The 22,947-nt window shown below is 37.2% G+C and overlaps 1 protein-coding gene across 1 annotated transcript in view; it reads left to right on the top strand.

The window, feature by feature from the left end:
• mRpL45 (mitochondrial ribosomal protein L45) overlaps positions 1-22,947 on the top strand; it is a 143,514-nt gene that overhangs the window by 87,453 nt on the left and 33,114 nt on the right. The window contains exon 6 of the mRNA XM_067147473.2: positions 21,809-21,958. Within this exon, the coding sequence (XP_067003574.1) occupies positions 21,809-21,958 (150 nt within the window). The remainder of the gene's footprint in view (positions 1-21,808; positions 21,959-22,947) is intronic.

The raw sequence follows: 22,947 nt of genomic DNA, 5'->3' as shown, positions 1-22,947 counted from the left end.
CCATTTCACTGACCAACCCTGACTTAGCACTTAGCCAAGTCTGTAATGATCCTCCCTCCTCCAGAATTCAAATTGAGAGAGAAATTGCAGCACCTATGGAAACACACGCCACCCCTACAACAGTGAATTTTCCTGGATGTAAAAGGCCAATTTCACTAGCTAGTAGTAAAACAACTAATCCAAATCCTCCTGATAGCAACAAATCCATACTGGCCTCTCCTGAACAAATCGAAAACCGTAAGACAAATCACACTTCCAAGAAACCCAAGACAGACACGCAGAAATCAATTAGTGATATGCTCCTGCCAGTAAAACAAGTTCTGGAAGCCAACCCATCAATATTCCCCCTCAGCTACCTACAGCTCCAACCTTTCCTTGAAAATACAGTTGGTGCCAAGGACATATCAGCAATTGCTTCAAACTACACACAAGACATAGAAGGTCTTGCTAAAGCCCTTCAAAAACTCTATCCTTACTATACCGATAAAAGCACTCGAATAGTAAAAAAACTACTGAAATCCGCCAGTCAAAGTGAAGACCCAACGCATATCAAAGTAACGCCAGACTATTCCAGTGACTACAATTCCTTCCCAGTATAACAATGGGGATAAACTTCGTTCTGCTTTTGATCATTATTATGACAACATTACTCCAATGGAATCTTAACAGTTATCGATCACAGTTAGAATATCTACAACTCCTAATAACTAAACACCAACCATCTGTTATCTGTTATCTGTCTCCAAGAAACAAACTTCCAGAATGACTTTGCTGCCAATCCAAGACTCTACAGTGTCTGTCACAAAAATAGAACTAATGTGAATCATGCGAGTGGAGGAGTAGCTACTTATATCAAAAACAATATCTATGCTAAAGAAATTATTGTTAACACTAATTTCAGTCCATCTACCACCTTCTCTATGTATCTGCAATGTTTATATTCCAAACAGTTATTTGTTTCAAGGTGACGATCTACGAAACCTTATCCACCAACTACCTAAACCATTCCTCCTAGCAGGTGACTTCAACAGCCACAACACGTTATGGGGTAGCCATAGTTCTGATGCAAGAGGAAAAGAGATAGAAAAGATACTTGATGAATTTGATTTAATTCTAATGAACTCTACTGCTCCAACTTGCTTTGACATAGCCCATGGGGCTATCTGCACACCGGACGTAGCAACCCTTTTCAACTGGTCTGTTTATTCAACACTCCAAGGAAATAGTGACCACTTCCCGATACTAATCAATAATGAAAATTCTTCTGTCAACTCATTTATTAACAACTCTAAATGGAACTTAAATAAGGCAGATTGGATGAAATTTAATCAGACAGTCAATAATCACTTAAAAGACTTTACCCCTCCAAATGATTTCCCTTCTAAGCACACAAATACCATTGTTCAAGATTTCACAGTTCTCGTTAAATCTGCGGACATGAGTGTTCCAAAAGTAATTTCAAATTCCTTTAAGAAAACAGTACCTTGGTGGAACAACACTTGTAAGAAGGCTATTAAGAGTAAGAATCACGCTTTCTACCTCTACAAAAGAAAACCCACACCTGAAAATAAAGCCCAATTTCAGAAATGTAGAGCAATCGCTCGAAAAGAAATTAAACTCAGCAAAAAGAATTCATGGCTATCATTTGTCTCCTCGCTAAGTTCCCAAACCCCACAAAAGGAAATGTGGAATAAACTTCAAAGAATAAATGGCAAATATAATCACTTCTACATTACTTCCCTCAGAAACTCGGTTGATGGAACCTTCGTAAACAAACCGCAAAACATTGCTGATAAATTAGCTGACACATTTGCCGAGATCTCTAGTGCCAAAAATTATGATCCGGAATTTCTCCATACAAAGAAATCCAGTGAATCCGTTGATCTAAGAAAAGCCATCTCTGACCCCAACTATAATCTGAACAATGCTTTTCAACTACAGGAAATAATTATTGAACTTGACAAATGTGGCAAATCAAGTCCTGGCCGAGATACAGTCCCTTATGAATTTCTGAAACGGCCTCCACTAAATGGAATAAATTATCTTGTGGCCATTTTAAACCACATATGGAGCTCTAAAACTTTTCCTGATCAATGGCAAAATGCCATTGTAGTTCCAATACCCAAACCAGGGAAAGACAACTCAATTGCAGAAAATTATCGCCCTGTTACTTTAACTAATGCAATGTGTAAACTCGTGGAGAAAATAGTTAACAAAAGCTTATGCTGGTCTCTCGAACACATAAATTTCTTCAGTAATGTGCAAAACGGGTTCCGTAAAGCACACTCCACAATAGACACTTTGATAAGTCTGGAATCTGAAATACAGGAAGCGTTCCTCAATAACCAACACCTAATAGCAGTCAGTTTAGATATTAATAAGGCATATGACATGGTATGGAAGGACTATGTAATCAAAGTACTAATGACACATAATATATCTGGAAATATCCTATATTTCATTTATAATTTTCTCCATATGCGCCGAATTCAAGTTAGAGTAAATGGAATGCTGTCAAAGGAAGTAGTAATCAACAATGGAGTCCCACAAGGATCAGTTATCAGTGTAACACTGTTTCTTGTGGCAATTAATGGTATAGTCTCTAACATCCACTCACCAGTTGAGTGTTGCCTTTTTGCTGACGATTTGATAATCTTCTGCCCAGGGAAAAACATTACGACAACTCAACTCCTATTACAAGAATCAATTGTAAATATTCAAAACTGGACTAAAACCACAGGGTTCAAATTTTCTAAAACTAAAACCAAATGTATTCTCTTCTCCAAAAATAAACATATCATCCCTAACCCTGAATTATATATGGAAGACCATAAAATTGAATCAGTTAAAACTATTAAAATTCTAGGACTTTTATTTGATAACAAGCTCACCTGGACCCCATACCTTAAAAATTTTTAAGACGAGTGTCAAAGAAGAATGAATATCATGAAAATTCTCTCAGCAAAAAAATGGGGAGCTGACTACCATGTCCTAATGAACACATACAGAGCCACAGTCAGAGCCAAACTGGATTATGGCAGTATAGTATATTGTTCTGCCAGACCATCTACTCTTAAGATCCTTGATACCATCCAATCTTCAGCTCTTCGAATTGCCCTAGGAGCCCATCGCACCAGCCCCATAGCTAGTATAGAGATTGAAGCCAACGAACCACCACTTGAAATCAGACTTAAACAGCTGAATTTGACATACGCACTCAAGATAGCTGGCTCAAGTAACCAATACTTGAAAAAACACCTACTTTCAAAGAAACATAAAGGAAAACTAACTGGATCTCAATCCCAACCCTTTAACATCAGAATATACAATCTTCTCAAAGAACTAAACCTCAGCCTTCCCCCCATTTTCTCACTAGATACCCCTCCATGGAAAGCTCATTTGCCTCCAATCAACTGGGAATTGAACAACAATCTTAAAGCTCAAACTGACACAGCAAAATTCCAACAGTTATTTAATGAAATTTGTAATAGATACTCGTCATATAGTGCAATTTATACTGATGGATCAAAATTCAATGAGAGAAATGGTTGTGCAGTGAAGTATAAAGACTATTGTGTGCTATACAGATTACCAGATTTTTCACAGTTTTTACAAGTGAACTGTATGCTCTTAAACAGGCCATGATTCATATTTCTAAAGCAAGCTACAATAACTCATTCATAATATTCTCTGATTCCAAAAGTGCATTAACTTCAATACAAAATCCATCAACAACACACCTCCTTGTTAAAGAAATTCAAATGCTGTACCACAAGATCAAGATTGCAGGAAAAAATGTTATTTTTATGTGGATACCATCTCACAGAGGAATACCAGGCAACGAATCAGCTGATCAAGCAGCAAAAGAGGCTACTAGTCTTCCAATCAGCGACTGTCAAATTGGCACGCCACATTCTGATATCATCGCTTATATCAAAATCAAACTACACGAACAATGGAAAATGACCTGGCTTAAAACTTCCACAAGCAACCTCCAAAAAATTAAAATGATATCTACGAGAGCATATCCTCTCCAAAACCTCACCAGACATGAACAAGTCTTAATCTCCCGATTAAGGATAGGACATACAAAGATCACCCACAACTATCTCCTAGAAAAGAAACAACCTCCCACCTGCAGTAACTGTAACTGCTCTCTCACTGTCAAGCATATCATCTCAGAATGTGAACTGTATGACCATTGGCACCAACACCACAACATACCTAAGGAAATGGAACTGACACTGGCTTCTCCAGCACTAAGTCATCAAGTCATCAACTTCCTCAAGGACACTGGCTTGCACTCCATAATCTAATTATATTATACTTATTTATTTTTTCCTTTACATTTTTATAATTACAATATTATTATTATTATTATTATTATTATTATTATTATTATTATTATTATTATTATTATTATTATTATTATTATTCTGTAATCATATGTAAGAGTCACGATAAGACCTTGGAGTTTAAGCGACTATAAACAACCCTAATAAAATAAAATAAAAAAAGAATGGAGAAAGGGCATTAATGTTGTTCAAGAGGAAACAAAAGACGGTGCGAGTAACATAACCAAATTCAGTAATAATATTATAAAGACACCGCCAGATGCAGAAATGGATCACGAATATAACCGGACGAGACCTTGGATAAACTCTTTTCCCTCGACAGTGACATTCACGACTTCTATCGAACGCCGAATATGACACTGACGTCATAGAGTGTGAAAAATACATCGAGGTCGCGAAATGAGCAATATTAATTCGACACGCATCATTCATGACGAACTATCTGAATTGTTCAGGAATCTGAATCTTGACCTTTCCAGACCTTCATCACACTTATCCATCATACACTCCATAAAATCACCCATATCAAACTAGAACCATGATATAGATATTGATTCCCATAGGGAACCTGAAACATTTGTTCCGAATGAGTAAATTTATAATACCAATATAAATGGTCCGTTATTGGACATTAAAAATTTTCCAGCTAACTCATTCCTGGTTGCCAGTGTTTTGCCCCGTGTGCTAGGCTGGGCTCATCAGTTGGTACCTAGTACACCTACCAAGACGCATGGATAGTCTGTCATAGTGCATTGGCACCGCCGGTAGCTACAATTAGCCTATGCAGTGGCCTCCACGGTATGCACTAGCCATGCGTCTTGGTAGGTGTACTAGGTACCAACTGATGAGCCCAGCCTAGCACACGGGGGCGAAACGCTGGCAACCAGGAATGAGTTAGCTGGAAAATTTATAATGACCAATAACGGACCATTTATATTGGTATTATAAACTAGAACCATTCGCATGAAATATAGAAAATTGGTCCTGGTTCTGGGAGCAATTCCAGTCAGCGGTACACAACAACCCAACCATCAACACTATCGCCAATCATGTCTTCCTTTGTGGGTACCCGGAGGGAGAACCAAAGGAGCTGATCGATAGTATAGCAGTGACTGCCGACTATACGAGGAAAATGAAGAGGATCCTTTTTTGAACGATATGGCGATAAGCACCGCATCTTCCAGGCCCGTCTGGAATACTTGGAGGCCATGAAACCAGTTCTTGATGCCATGCCCATTCCCTCAATTGTACATATTGCAACCGTTAGGGCGTTAAAAAAACGTGCAACCGTGCCCTGGGCATTAGTCGCCGCACCAAATTGAGTATGAACCAGCTCTGAACACATCGGGCGACAAAATGAAACTGGCCCCAAAAATTGGGCAACAAAAATAAGGCTTACATTAGGTATATCAAGGCAATATTACTTAATTTGGTTTCACAAACAGACGTACAGATGGAACATTTCGATGAGAACCACCAGAAGTCACTTACCAGGCTTGAAGTCTCATCCTCCCTACTTTCATAAGATCACCGGCTGAATTCGTAGAGCAATATGGGTAATGGAATGTCCGATAAAGAAATAAAATAGGCACTATCTAAAATAATGAAAGTAGGATTCTATAATATGAGAGGAATATGCTAATATTTGTTAAATGAGAAGAATCTCCGTTCAAGTATATATTCTAAACATATTTATTATAATGATACGAACCACAAAAATAATGTTGTATCTCAACATATGAGTAAAAGAAACAATTAAACTGATAACATTATATACATTATATGCCTTCCTTTCTTGAAATTGTCTTAGCATAATTAATTCTTGATGTACACCATTCGATCAACATACACTGATACATGATATTAAAAAAAATGGATATTGAATTTATTTGTTAAACTCTCGTCACAAATGGATAATAAATATGGTTCCGGTACCGAGGATCGAACTCGAGACTCCTGGGTAAGAACCAGATATCCTTCATATGTTAATCATAACTGGATATTAAATAGTGTCCTTTGTCTACCGGTCATGATTTGGAGAAAAAAAAAAATTATAACACAATATAAGCACATCTGATATACACACGAGATTGCATTGCCGAGTATCGAACATGTGATCCATTTGACCACGACAAATGTATATTTACATTGAACACTTATGATGAACATACACTCTGAACATATATGTGCGTATCCTGGGTTTACCTAACAAGTTGACATTTAAAGAAAATCAGTCAAAGCTGGAATCAAACCCATCACCATATCATTTGGGAAATAATAAAACACACAGAAACATATATATATAAAAATATCAAATATATTTACACAACACATCTTGAAGATATGGCTTAACCAAGCCATAATATCTGGTTAAATCTTCGCTCCAGCATCATTCGAACCAACAGGCTTCGGCTTCCAAGGTAAAAATTTTTGGACTCCAATCAGAGGCTAAATTAATGCTTAGCACGAGAAGGGATCTATCCTTCACAAAATCCGGAAATTATCCGTGTTACTTGCAACGTATACTTAGAATGGGATCGAGATTGCTTTGGTAAATGAAAAGAGCTTGGCCCATTAACATCGTTTGCTAGAGACTGCAAAGTTTGCTTGGCCTACGGTCGCCAGCATATACCTTTTCATCACAATAACAGCTGTGACTAGTCCTGGGTAAGAACCATAAATCACCCGTCACTCTCCCTTTCAATTCTCTTACATATCCTCTCGGCTCATTGTCAAGTATGCATTCACTTGAAGGCCATTATTTCTTATTACTCGTTATCTGGCTATATATTCAGCCCAATTTTATATCTCACAACAGCTATAATTATTTATTCTTCCTTATCACTCCAACAACAAACATGTTAGCTTCGCCCTCTCATGTCTTGGCATCGTATCTCAATCCGTTCATTTAATTCACAGAGAAAACCCACTATTTCAGGTTAATTATTCTCACAATTTCATATATGATTATAAATTAATTACGCCTCGATTTGGATCAACTCCAATGATTATCTAATATCATCCGGGATTACAAATACCCGAATCTCCAAGTATCATTTATATCCAAACTACTCTGAAGATCTTTACCAGACGAAGAAATATAAATCTAGCTAACTTGCCGTTCTTCCCAAAGATAGTTCATATAAACTAAGAACTTTGAAATCTATATAATAATTCATGCAAATGAATTTTTGTTAAATATCAATGATTATCTTAAAAATCATTTGATGATCCTAACTAATAGTAATAAATCTTTCCCAATCATACGCGCATAATGTTCCCTACATATTTAATATTTAATTATAACATTATAATATTTACAAATATTATTATTATTGGCATGCATATCTCGTGTTTAGGGTATATTGAAGTATGTACTTAACGTTTGGTGAGTAAGGCTTGCTGTCATCTAGGGTACATCTTAGATCTTTACACGAACATGATGAATATTATTGTTCCTCGTACTCCTTGGTTCTTCTCCATACGACGATCCATGATTCGAACTGCTGTTTTCTCAGTTGAATTTCGGGACGATCCTTGTAAAGCTGATTGCAGGCACTGAGGCGCGACTCTTGTAGGCTCCGAGTCTTGGGTTCGACGACCACTCACGAACATACAGAAAAATGGAGAATGAGTTATCAAATACTGTTTTATGCACTTTCAAAGGGGGTCTACTTGTAACAAGATCCACTCTTAAGTTCAAACAGATTAACATAAGTAGCGATACGTTTGTAAAAATCACTGTTCATTCCCTGACCGTTACACAGACTATCACAACGAATGTCCCTGGAGGATGCAAATATTAATTTTGTCAAGAGCGGTTATTTAATTTTTGCTAAATGTCACTCGTTCTTAAATACTCAAGAGCGGTAATAATTAGCCCCTGCATATATTAATTAACTGTCTCACCATGCTAAATAACCTGAAGTGTTTGCCCTCCGTTGGTGATTGCACCATAAGTCATAATTAACTAACTTCGACGATTGTGATGTTGAAAATGCCAAATTAAGGCTTCTATTCGGCGATTATGTACATTAACTTGTACCACACGGCTTATTCCGTAAAAACATTAAATCACATTGATGTGTTTCTTCAATGGCACAACACTTGATACACTGATATCCAAGTAACTGATATCCAAGTCTGCTTCTTATATGCTGGGCTGCCACTATACAGACGACAATTAAGTAGCGTGTTACCACTGCAGCTACACGGATGAGAATGAGATACAGTGTCTCGGTCCAGGCTATATTTATAACCTTCGGAAAAATGGTCAGGGGGGAAGTGAAATATGCCGCTGCTAAACATGACGGTCCGGTAATCGAAGTTTTTGAACGACATGATAATAATCGAATTAAAGCTCATGACCTCTACTTTCTACTGAATATCTGTGAAACCAAAGCGATCAGTAGGTTATTCATAATTTCCAAAGCGTCCTTTTGGAAAATCATGCGTCATGTTTCATCATGCAATATCTCCCACTTTTTTCCACATGTTGCCAGATTTCAGTAGTCGCCTTTGATCTGCGTACTACTGTATGATAGGCGTCATTACTAATCCATATTTAAAGTATTGTGTTTATATGCATTGACAGTCAGCATAAAATACACCGGTTCGAATAGGACCTGATTTATAAATTTAGAAAAATTATTTCATGTAGAAGTATTCTTCTTCTTCCTCTTTTTCGTAAATTATGGTGAAGTGGTACTAATGAATGCGGTGTTGAATTTATAGTGGGCATTTATTTTTCAACGGTTAACACACCTTAATTTGGCCCGGTCTCAAAAAATCTCCATCTCCGTGCGTAGCGTCATCATCTCTTCTCTCTCGCTCGGAAAGAGAGCGCGGTTTCAAGGTTAACAATACTGCGCTGTCTTCTTCTCGTCACAGCGTAGGGAAACTGCTCCCTCCGGACTGGCGCGTCGCGGATCATACCCCGGTTAAGCATACAGAATGCTAACTACTGCGTTATATGTCACAGGATGTTGCGGAAAACGGCATATATAATTAGCCAGACCTCCTAACATCTCCATGGCATGATGGTGAACGGTCACAATATATAGAATATATTAGATATATACAAGCTTTAAGGGCATTGGGGGGAAAACATCAACCACTATGGGAGAATGCTAGCTCCCAAACTGTTACGTGCATTTCCGGATGACATCTGTAGAAGGTGGATCATTTACATGAAGAGATAGAAGATGTACGAAGTGCATATAACAAAACTTATGTAAATCCTCAATGAAGAAGTAGAAGACGTAAATGATGGTGCAGAAAATCAGAGAGAGGAGACAATGCAGTGTCAAACTCGTATTACCCAACTTCTGCTGTCTTGCAAGTCACTACTAGGACAGGTCAAATACAACAGCCTCGTGTCGGTAGATTTACTGGCACGTAAAAGAACTCCTGCGGGACTAAATTCTGGCACCTCGACGTCTCCGAAGACCGTAAAAGTAGTTAGTGGAACGTAAAACAAATAACATTATTATTATTATTAATTTTTTTTTTAACAGTATGCAATTATGTTTAAATGATATAAGTTACATGTAGTGAAATAAATACTTAAGTAATCAAAATTTTCTTTCTCTTGATATGTTTTATATATCGTGACATAATGTCACATGTTCTGTTACAAAAGATGTATCATACAACACACAAATAATAAATGATACAACCACAATTTATGCCAAATAAAGTCCGTACTGACAACCTGTCGTAAGTAACTACGTAGATGATGATGATAATAATAATAATAATAATAATAATAATAATAATAATAATAATAATAATAATAGACGTAAACAACTTCATAGCCAAACCTCACAAGTAAAAATAATAATAATAATAACACCTACTAATCGAGCTCGATATTTACACCATTTACTCATGGGTTTAGAGAATTATTTCCAAGTTATACGAGTCCATTACACACTTGCATCACTAGCTGATACTCAAGATGATGCATTCGATTTGACAGTTGAGGTCTTGATAGGAGGAGACCAATACTGGCAGGTAATGAAGGAGGAGCAGCCAATCACCTATCAATTTGCTCTCCAGTCAGGCACTAATTACTGATTAGTAGGGATCTAATAATAGTTTTACGTACCTAATAAGATTTTCTTCTTAATATAGAGAAAGAAGAACACCTTCCAGACATCCAATCAAAAATATGGCAGGACAGTTGAGCTGCTCTATTGACATATGTAAAGTAACAATAGATGGCAAGCCTAATCAATCAGATACTATTTAAAGGTCCATAATAAACTTATGGTTGGAACGAAGATTTAACAAGAACGTCTTACGGCCGTTCTCCACTGATTAACATTTAACAAAACATATTAAAATGTTAAAACTGTTAAATGTTAACTGGTGACACCATCAACATGTTAACTGTTAAATGTTAAATACTGTTTCATTTAACATTGTGTCCACACTTATGAACATGTTAAACTTGACTTCGCCGGGCTGAGTGGCTCAGACGGTTGAGGCGCTGGCCTTCTGACCCCAACTTGGCAGATTTAATCTTGTTTCAGTCTGGTGGTATTTGAAGGTGCTCATATACGTCATCTCGTTCCGGTAGATTTACTGTCATGTAAAACAGCTCTTGCAGGACAAAATTCTGGCACTTTGGCATCCCCGAAAACCATAATAGTAGTTGGTGGGACGTAAAGCAAATAACATTATTATTAAACTTGACATCCTTTGTTTATATACAGGTAGCTCATCATATCAGTTTGTGGTAATACATTCAGGTGGTGTCTTGCATTTTCAAATAAAGATAGTGGACTCAGATTTGGCCTTTGTTATTTCCACTGCTGCTTCTTACTAGATCTTGAGAAGGAAGGAAAGGATAATGTAGGTACGACAATATCTCAATAAAAGGCAAATGTGGATGACTTTCTGAATGAGCTAAAAGTAGAAGACAGGTTTGGATTTTAAAACTTTCTGAGAATGTCTGAGCATGATTTTAATGTAGTTTTGGAAAAATACTTCCTACCATAAGAAACGAGGACACACAGTTATGAGCAGCTATTCCACCTCATCTTGGGATCTCTGCATTTCCGCACAGTATAAACTTCATCCACTCCCTTCCCTGACTTCCAACTTTTCTGAACTTTCTGCACTTCTCGACTGGGAGTGGAGGGAGGCTAGTTTTTCTCAATGCACTCACGAGAGCAATTATAGATAATTTCGAGTTCCTGGAAACTGTCGGCTTTCCTCGATTTATGTCGGTATTCCTTCGATGCGACCAGGGGCGAAGCGTCAGGGGAGATAGGGTAGACAGCGTGTACCCTTAAAGTTTTGTGAACGAGAGACTGTCTAGTAAATTCAATTCTTTTTATAGAACATTAATTATTTCCAAATACAAGATATTATTGTATTCCCCGCTTTACTTATTTTCGACTCACTTCGGCAATGCTCGGGCTCGCATCAGTTACATGAAGTACGTAGACGATAGTAGACGCTGTCCATTCTGTGTATTTTCCCTTTGATTTTCAAAGCTTTCAGATAGAGCAACACTAACGCTATATGTAGGTGCTGACTGTGGAACTATTACTTTCCTGTAGCGAGATTGCTCCGCCCAGTAGACAGACTTACCAGCGTCTCTTCTTGCTCTCATTGGCTAGTATTTGGACCTCAGTTATAAAGGTGCTCTTATTGGCTATCATCTCAGGCGTGCTTTAAATGTAATTAATTTGACTTTACTTTATTATAAGACACGTCTAAAAATAAAATACTGATATAATAATATTCAAATACGAAACATAGCAAACTTACACCTAATAAATGAGTGATAGCACCAAAATCCTTCAAGTGCATGCATTTTCTTGCCCGCCAATATTTGTTACGGTACGGCATTATAACGGAAATGAACAGTTACAGTTTCAAAGTTACGAATGCGGTGTGAGACGTGAGAGCAAGGTGGCTAATAGGGTATGCGTGTGCTAGTGTCTTATAATAAAGTGATAGGCCTAAGTGTTAATTTTTCATCATACAGTAAAGGAATAGTTAATAGTTACTGGTGATAAAATATAAAGTGCAATTGTTGTTTTTATGGTGTGGCAGTTTGTGTTTATTGATGATAGGCCTATCATGGCTTCTGAATTTAACAGTCTTGACTTCAATTTAGTTCTGTACTTACTTAACAATAGTATTTCCTCCTTGTCCTTAGAAGAAAAATAATGATAAAAACTTTACAGAAACGGCCTGACCTAACATTATCACAACAGGACGGAAAATTTGTTCGAAAATTTTAGAAAAGCTGGTATGGTAAATATCAATGGTTGTGTGGAAATGGTAAAGGTCGTGAACAAAAGTTATTGTGTTTTTATTACTTGATGTTTGGCATTGACGGGGAAGATTCTTGGCGCAGAATGGATGTAAACTCCATAAACAATTTCGAGAAAAAAGCTAAAAAGCACGCGGCATCTGACAATCATATAAAGTGCGCCGAGAAATTTCACATGTTGGGGCGGTGCCGTATCGATCATGCCGTTTCAGAGGGGCGGAGACTACAGGCCATTAAACACAATGAAATTGTTTCAAAAAATAGGAAAATTGTCAGCAGATTAGTAGACGTTGTTTGCCACTTAAGTATTCAGGAATTGCCGTTCAGGGGTCATCGAGAAAGTCAATGTTCTTCTTTATGTTCATTTAATAAAGCGAATAAAGGGAATGACTTGGCTACTCTTGACTTACTGGCTTCGGAGGAGTCTTTCATGAAAGACCATTTAGACTCAGAAAATGCCTTCAAAGGTACTTCTAGTGACATACAAAATTATTTGATTAAAGCTGTTACTGTTGCCGTTCAGGAACGTATTCGAAAAGAGATAGAATTAGCTGAATTTGTTTCTGTCCAAGCTGACGAAACTGCAGATGTCTCCGTTAAATCACAATTAAGTATTATTGTGAGGTATTATGTTAATGGTAAAGTCGAAGAGCGGTTTCTAGGCTTTTATGACGTGTTTGCTGATAAGACTGTTAGTAATTTAGCTGATGTCATAATCTCAGTTCTGAAAGAATGTAACATTGATGATACCAGACTCGTATGCCAGATGTATGACGGATCTACAGTAATATCTGGTCATAAAGGAGGTGTCCGGGCAATTGTCAGACAGTCTTATCCTCATGCCATCTTCGTACATTGTTACGCCCATCAACTCAATTTGGTTCTTCTTCATGTTGTGAAATCTACAAAAGAGATGAAATTGTTCATATGCAATTTATCTGTCTTCCACACATTCTTCTCTCGTTTTTCACGTCGTGCAGAATTGCTGAGAGAGCAAGGTTTTCAGCTTCCTCATCCTTCTCCTACCCGATGGAATTATCATTCTCGGGCTGTTATGACCGTGAAAAAATATTATTCCGAGTTGAAGTAGTGTGATGGGCACGGAAACTTAGCAAGGAATTAGTTAATGACCTTGTTTGGTGATTATTTCTGGATGAGAGGTACTGAAGGTCATCTCTCAATTAAATCGGTATTTTGCTCCGTAGAACACTACGAATAACTGACACAGAAATAAAAGGAGTGCACGTAGGGTTATACAGTCGGTTGTTGTCGGATTTTTCTTAGTTTCAGAGACATTAATATAATATTGATAATATGATTAAATAGCTTTAAAAATATCTGTCTACCCCCTTATTTTCTTCACGCTTCGCCACTGGATGTGACATTCCACAAAGAAGTCCTTTCCATCATATCATTAGTAAAGTCCAGAGTAATATCCTTGCTCCAGTCCATTTCTGACTATTAATTTTAGTATAGTGCAGAGAGAACGACACACTTGCGCGTACTGGTAGTTTGTAACTAGAATCCTACTTTTTTCACAAGAACCACATCATTTAAGCTATCTGTTGGCCTAGAAACAGCACAGAAGTTGCCGAAGCTGTGCCAACATCTCACGAACAACGAATTGACTTGACAAGTTTTCCACTTGGAGCAGAAAACATGCTAACATGTTAAAAGTGTTAACCTCAACCTTCTGAGTTAACATGCAAAGCCAATTGGAAGACACAGTAACAACATACGTACATGTCAATTCTAACATGTTCAATTTATGTTGGTGTTAAATGTTAATCAGTGGAGACCAGCCTTTAGATATATTTTAACGCAAGCAAGAACAAGGACAGAGCAACAGTCTAATGCAAAGTTTTAAGTGAGTCCATATTAATAAGGACAAATAGTATGGGAGAGAAGCATCTTAAAGAAACTCGTTTTAATGTGTAGTTAATACAACAGTGTTCTATATTTTAATGTTCTAATTCTATTTTTTTATGTGTGTTAAGTTAGATTAAGATGATCTTAGAATAGAGAAATTTTGATTTTATATACGTGAAGCTCACTGATGAAGAAAGTTGATATCTTTTAAAAAAATGTACGAGTATGAAGTGTGTAATAGACTTTTATAATTTAATGACATTTCAAGTTCCAAGCAGAGAACTGGCAGAACTTTCTCAGATCTTTACGGACCCACATACAAGCCAGCATTTCACCCACAGTGGTAAGTCCTAGAAGTTTATTGTTCCACTGGCAGCTGGTGGGAACGAATGGTGGACACAACAAAACAACGCTTGAGAAAGTATTGGGCAAGGAAAATCTTTTGGACAATACGGGCAGAAATAGATGCCGCCATTAACAGCAGACCATTACATAAGATAGTCCCAACATACTGAGACCAAGCCACTTCATAAATGGAGAGCAATTAACATTAGTACCCAATGGTCCGGAACTTAGCATCTACACAGGTCTGAGAAGCAAGACTGAGGGTAAAGATGCAAGGCGACTTCTCGAACAGGTGGAAGAAGGAGTACCTTCTCGCCCTAAGAAGCTTCCACGAGGTGTGGTAACGAAACGGAAGATCCAGGAAGTGCTGGAAGTGGGATGTCTTCAACTTTTGCAACAAAAAAAAAGACCAAGCCTCTCGTAGTGCATTGACACTATCAAAGGGTAGAGAAGGGTCCACCTATTCAATATCATTAGTGCATTGTCACTGTCGGTAGCTTCAAATAACCTACACAGTGGCCTCCATGGTATGCACTAACCATGCATCTTGGTAGGTGTGCTATTTACCAACTGACGAGCCCAAATTAGCACACTGGAGAGAAACGCTGGCAATAGGAATGAGTTAGCCTGACAATTTATAATGTCTAATAATAGACCCATTATATTGGTATTATAAATTTACCCATTCGGGATAAATAATTCCTTAAGGGAGTCTATATCCATATCACAAGAGATTGTTGCATGCATGATTTCAGTTACTTCTCTCCACTTGTCATTATTTTGGATTCATAGTGCTAAGCAAGTCATCAGATGGATTATTCACTCCTGTATGAAATGGTTCCGACTCAAGACTGTCACTTCACATCAGCTAATGATGAGACAGCTCCCAAGTTCCAGAATACGTTCCTCTTCACCCTTTTATAATTGTGGTGTCAATTATGCTTACCCATTCACGATTCATTCAGGAAATTTTTGTAGCAAGATTAGAATGAAATGTTACGTTGCTCTATTTGTCTGCTTAGCCACAAATGCTATCTACACCGAAATCATCAGTGACATGACCACACTTACCTCTTCTACTGCCCTGCATAGATTCATTTCCAGACATGGAAGAGTAGCAAACGTGTATAGCAACAAGGGAACTAATTGCAAAGACCTAATAACTAGGGAGCGGATTTTTATGTAATTACATATTTTTTTTGCGTAAGTTTTAACGCAAGTTACGAAGTTCATTATTCCTATTGTGCATCCCCAAGTGTAAAAACTGAATCTTATTTCACATAAAAACACATATTTTCACATTTTTTAAATGTAAATACATATTTTAAGAAAATCTATAATAAGCACATAAATCGGCAATATTTGTTGATCAATAAAATTTAAAATGCTTCTGTGTTATAAAACAATGCTCATATTTTCATTTTACGATTATGGTATTGTTTTTAACAGTGTATTTAACATAATGTATCTGAATGTTTCGGCTATTTATGGACTTCCCTCCATAAGTTCTAAAACTTGCTGGTCACTGGCTACGTCGTTACATTTAGACAGCGATTTGATTTGCTGCACAAGATGTTTCCTTGCATGATGTCATTCCAACTCTTTATGAGTCAACCCTCTCGGATTTTGTTTATAGAATATCAGCGAAAGGCAATCACGGAGAGATAAGGTGACGTAATTCCGTTACGACATGGGAAACTCGGACGAATATTGCCCCACCATTAGGTAGTGGAATTTCATCACTCCTAAGAGTAAGGTTAGCTGTTCGGGTCCATATATCATTCCTGTGGTTGTGTGATTTTGTATGGATTTATTAGAAATATTTCCTTCAGTGTACGCTGCTATTCTTTTTATTGAAACAGTGATTCACCGTAAATGCGTGTGTCGTAACCTGCAAAATAATGCCAAAAGCGAAGTCGAGTACAAGGTCGCGTCTTCAACAATATGTAGTGGAATTTAAAAGCATTTTCACTACCGATGGAAAAGTATTATTTTGCCAACCGTGTGGTAAAACAGTATGTGCAGATCAACGTTCTCAAGTAATCCAGCATTTGTCTGGAAATAAGCATACTGCGGCTGCTTCGCGTGTGTGTTCGCGACAATTACTAATAGGTGAACCAGCTACTTCAAATGCAGGCCCATCTAAATATTCCCAGTATTATTTAGATGTGTGCAGAGCATTTGTTTGCGCCGACATTCCTCTTGGTAAAATAAATAATCCGGGACTGAGAAATTTCCTAACAAAGTACATTAATTTTGAGCCTCCAGACGAATCCACATTAAGGAAAAACTATCTCCCAAAATGTTACGAAGAAACTTTACAGAGAATTCGGGCAGTATGTGATGGCGAAAAACTGTGGGTGAGCATTGACGAAACCACTGATTCAAGTGGCAGAAAAGTAGGAAATGTTGTAGTTGGTGTGTTGAAGAATGACAAAACTGCTTGCGAACGTTCTTATTTGCTAGCGTGTAAAGAAATGCTTGCTGCAAACCATATCACTGTAGCTAGGTTATTCAATGAAGCCATGCACTTACTTTGGCCAAAAGGTATAAAATACGACCATGTATTGCTTTTCCTTACTGACAGTGCAACTTACATGAAAAAGGCAGCCGAAGGCCTTTCTGTGAGCTTTCCGAAAATGATACACGTAACTTGCGTTGTTCATGCTCTACACAGGTTATGTGAAACTGTGCGGGCTCAGTATCCTCAAGTGGATAAATTAGTGTCTAATGGCAAAAAGGTCTTCGTAAAAGCACCCTCAAGTATCGATCTCTTTAAAGAGAAAAACCTGGATCTTGCGCTTCCTCCTCTGCCTATTGTTACGCGGTGGGGTACCTGGCTTAGCGCTGTGGTATACTACGCAGACAATTTCGAAAGTTTTGCATCCGTTGTGAACGTGCTAGATAAAAACGATGCGTCGTCAATTGAGATTCTTCAAGAGATACTAAAAGACAGCTCTTTGAAAAATGATTTGGCGTTTATATCTGCCAATCTAAGCTTCTTGTGTAAAACTATAGACATACTTGAAAAATCCACTAACCTGTTGTCCGAAACAGTGAAGGAAGTGCGCGCTGTTGAAAATAAATTAGATTCACTCCCGGCTTCGCAGGTACAGGGACTGTTAAAGGTCAAATATCAAAATTTGTTCAGGAAAAACAGAGGATTTCAAACAATGTGCCAAATTTCTAGTGTATTAGAGGGTGCTCATGTTGGCGAAATTGATGGCGTTATTGTTGGTGACATTCCTCTCTTTAACTACGCTCGTCTGGCTTCCTGTGATGTGGAGCGATCGTTTTCGCAGTATAAGGCGTTCTTTAGAGATAATCGGCATACATTTGTGATGGACAATTTGGAGATGACCTTTGTTGTTCACTGCAATTCTGAGACTACTTCTAGCAACTAATATTCCAGCGTGTGATGGGTGAGTACGAACTGGTACTATTTTTTCAAAGATGATAGGTTGCTTTTGCCATATTTAAACAAAACATTACCTTTAAAAAAATAACCATTCATAATATCTACTCTGGCATATCAAAAATTAATATACCATACAGCACGTTTCCATACACAGACACCATTTTGCCTTAAGGAGCACGTTTGGTAGCACCATATTCTAATACAAAACATTATACTTATTAATTTCTTGAGCGCGAGTAGTTATGTGATATTTAAAGGAAAATAATTTCAATTTTTTATCACATATTTTAAAGTTTTTCATCACATAAAAAATAAATATTTTTCACATTTTTAGCACATAAAAATCCGCTCCCTACTAATAACGCACACTATTCCTCTCTATAAATTGTTAAATGACGAGGATGCTCAGATCTGCTGAATATTTTTCCTACTGGAGAAAGTATTAAACAGTATTTCATCCCTTCTGACTTGCCTTTAAGGGAGGCTGAAGTCAATGAAACTTCATCTACGACATGTCATGGGAAAACCAGTGCTTATTTTTTGAAGAAATAAATATAGAATAGAAAAAGAGAACACATGAAAATAAGAAGCACTGTAGAACACAAAATTAATCAGTAATAGAAGTCCACTGTATACAGCCAGGAACTGTGATGTTAATGAAGAGTGACAAAACCAACCACTACAGTGGAAACTAGCTGTAGTCAAAGGCACCCACATGGGACCCGATGGCTTAGTTCGGGTGGTGGATGTCAAGACATCTGTTGGAAGATTTTGTTGTGCGTCTTCTTATTATTGATTAATTTTGTGTTCTGCAGTAATTATTTTTATGTGCAGCATGTTGTCCTTCCAGCCAGTACCCACACCTCATGTCTATTAGCAATTCATCCACCTCGAAATGTATACATTTCTTGTACCTGTTTTGTAAATAGTGTTTATATTTTACTGTGATATGTGTTTCCTCAATACTGTCTATTTATTTATTTCAGTTACTGTGTTTATAGTGAATTACGTACTCCTAGCCACACCTTGTGATAGCATTACTGGTCCTCTGATTAGAAAGTTTGGTCTCTGACTTATTCACCCGCATTTTATTGGTTTTGTCAGAAATTATCAAACAAAGGTGCCATATATTGTCAGAAAAATTGAAGGTTTAAATGTTGGATGTTTCTTAGACTTGGTCAAATAAGTCTTTACTATAGGTCATTCCATGAAAGGAAAACAGTATTGTTATTATCAACAACAGGACTGCCATATCAAACGGCTATGCTCAACAGCATCACGGGAAAATGATGGCACATAAATTTTCGAAACTCAGTATTAAAGTTCAAGATATAAAGGGGAAGAAGCTAAGCTGAAAGGGAACTGGAGGTTTAGAGGGGACTCGTTTTGATATTTACAGCATAACGTGAAAATGACGATACATTATACTGGTGAAACTCAGTATTTGAGACAAATGGTAGAAAAAACTAAGCCAAAAATTATATTCATGAACTCTAGGTAATGGAAGGGAGGGTAGGAGGGTTAAGAAGGATTCCTTTTGATGTTCACAACATAACGGGAGAACAGTTGAACGTAGATGTGTGAATCTCTGTTGTTTTTAAGTTCAAGATAAAAGTGGGAAGAAAATAAGCTGCAATTTAAGCACTTTTGTTTCTTCCTCGACCTCATCCATAAAGTAAATAAATCAGTCACTGTATTAATGTTACAGAGAGAAATTGCACACATAGGCTAATTAATTACATAACCTTCACTCAACACAAAATAAGTATGCACTGATATAAAGACTAAAATACATATACATCACATAAATAGACGACTTTTCTACAGCAGTAATAAGCTGCCAGGTTTAACAGAGTAACACATTATGCAGTACACGTACCAGAGTTACACAGAAGGAAAATGAAGGAAGGCAACAAAGCAATGGCTGTTCCCACCATTGTGCTTTCTCCCTGTGAATGTATTTATGAAATAGAAAAGCTTCAGTAGTTATTATTAAAAATGCTGACGCAAAAAATGTCTCATCCTTTTTTCTTTTCCATAATACAATTTAAAGTACCTTCGAATATTTCTTAATCACAAGGAATTATGGGTGTTTAAGAGGGTTGTGTGTTCACTCCTTGTAGGTCCATAAGAGCAATACTGTTTTCTTAACATGGAATGACCTATAGCTCCACTGTCCTCAATAAATGTGTAATAACAGGATCTTTGTCAGTTTTTTGCAGTTCTGGCCACTGTTTCCTTTGTTTTATAGTGTATATGTGGTTTGAAAGGCCCGGCACATCACCATTGTTTACATCATTCCTCACCCACCAGTACTAATAGCAGTATCAACAGAATTTTTTCACACACCGTTTCATCATCTCTAAATTTGCTACTAATTACACCTTTTCAGTGCCATGATGGAAATGATGTATACATCCATGGATTAGGACTTCAACTGCTTACATTTATACTGAGCAGTGTAGTGCTAGGAGCTTTGCTTGTTGAAATATTCATACGCCATAACAGCTTGGTGTGACCACAACTCAACAAATGATGCGATTGGGTTCATATCTGTAATAAATACTACTAGCAGACCTAAGAAAAGAAATAAGGTATGAACACCACGTAAAATACATTTCTTACTTTTGCTACATTGTCGTATTTTCTGATTTTCATTCCTTGTACTCACTACATATTTAGGTATGAAAAAACCTACAACTTGTTTCCCAGTCATTGACCGGGTCAGGGCTGGAATGAATGAAGCAGATATAGGCTATTAGTACAATGGGGTTGCTACTCCCAAAGTGATTTATTAATGACTGATAGATGTTATGAAATGAAAATGGAGAGTGTTGCTGGAATGAAAGATGACAGGGAAAACCGGAGTACCCGGAGAAAAACTTGTCCCGCCTCCGCTTTGTCCAGCACAAATCTCACATGGAGCGACCAGGATTTGAACCACGGTATCCAGCGGTGAGAGGCAGACACGCTGCTGTCTGAGCCACGGAGGCTCTACACACATTTAAGTATTCTCTACATTAATGTATACTGGTACTCTGTATATAGGTGAAACTGCTACCATTTTTGTTCTAGGTTTTGTTTTATGCTTGAAAAATACCCTAAATATAACTTTGGGCCAAAACTATTTCTGAGAAGCACAACACCCTTACGAGCTACCTGTGCACCCCGATCAAAAATCCCAGTGTCAAACAAGTTGAGGGTTCCTTGTCAGCAGTAAAGTAGTCACACATTTTTAGAAATTAGAGTGATCCTCCTCGTACTCTTCTCCCCCCCTCCCAACCCCTCCCCTGTCTCTTTTGAATTTGAAGTTAAGCTATGATCCTCTTATTGTCTTTGTCATTCCAGTCCAATGTGCTCTGAACCGACTCAAAAGTTGGTGTAAAATTTTCCCTCATTTCCTTTGATTTGAGAGTGAGGATGCTATCTTTCCTGTCAAAACTTGAGCAGATTTCTGCTGATATTGCCCCTTCCCATTACTAATAGTACACTTATGTTGGTAATGACTCTGTCCTTCTTGTATTTCAGGAGATGAAGTATAATACTCGAGATAAGACAATTCACTGGAAGTTTATAAAGTCCTTAGAACCTCCTCGAGTAGTCCATGCTCGCTGCACTGATATCATTTCTAAGGACAATATTTTTGCCCAGTTAACTGTCCGGTTTCACACACAGCAGGTGAGTCATTTTTAGTTTATATCTGATTCAGTGGATCTCATGTTAGAATGCTTTCAGTCAGTTTTGATCTGCTGTCATCAGCAGATCGAGTAAAAGTTAATAATCAAATTCCTATATCCCAATAATTGCAATTCAAGTCCCCGGCGTTGTTTTGACAAAAGATTTTTAGAGAAATTATTATAGACAACCTCTTATTTTTCACATTAAGGACACTTTAATTCTCTGTCCTGCGTAGTAGGGAAAATAACAGTAATCCACCATCTGTAAACATCACATGACCACATTTCAGTTGAGAACTGTAGTGTAGATACAGTATATTAGATAGTATTTTGCCTGATATATTCATGTGTATCTTTGTGTACAGTAACCCTCTCGATACTTCAGCATTTAACCCAACATTTCTATTAGAGCATAGTAGGATAGAATAGTACTAATAATAATAATAATCTGTCTATGCATTTAGCTTTGTTGGTAATCTTGGAGTAGTTCTTGCAAATTTTAATTGCAATGTCAATTTCTGTTTGTGCTTAGTAATAACCTATCGTAATTAGGATACATCTGAACATAGTTTAAAAATTATTGTAGTGTATTGTAGTATCTTATTAGAAATTAGTGTGCTTATTCTATTACTGTGAAACATTTGTGTAGTACGGTATAGAAGATGTCTGTAGAAACTCTCTCTTACTAGAATTCTGTTGTAATTAGGATAGGCTTAACTGCAATTAGAAGTACGTAATTCTTGTGTATTCATTCTGGTATTCAGTGATTAACGACAGTTTTCATTCTGTCAGAGTGTTGTAGGATAAAAATTTAGTATGACTAAGTAGTATTGTAGTGTAATAGTATATTAATTACCTGATTGTTGTGTGATCTTTGTGTACTATCCTAGACAATATTTCTTTCCTTTCATTTTTTTTTCAGAAAATAAGTTGTTTTATTTTTCCTTTTCTTTTAATTATTCCGTAAAGAATGACTAAGGAGGGCAAGTG

The sequence above is a fragment of the Anabrus simplex genome, chromosome 5 (genome assembly GCF_040414725.1).
Source record: "Anabrus simplex isolate iqAnaSimp1 chromosome 5, ASM4041472v1, whole genome shotgun sequence".
Classification (NCBI taxonomy): domain Eukaryota; kingdom Metazoa; phylum Arthropoda; class Insecta; order Orthoptera; family Tettigoniidae; genus Anabrus; species Anabrus simplex.
This window is presented reverse-complemented; position numbering and strand designations above follow the sequence as displayed.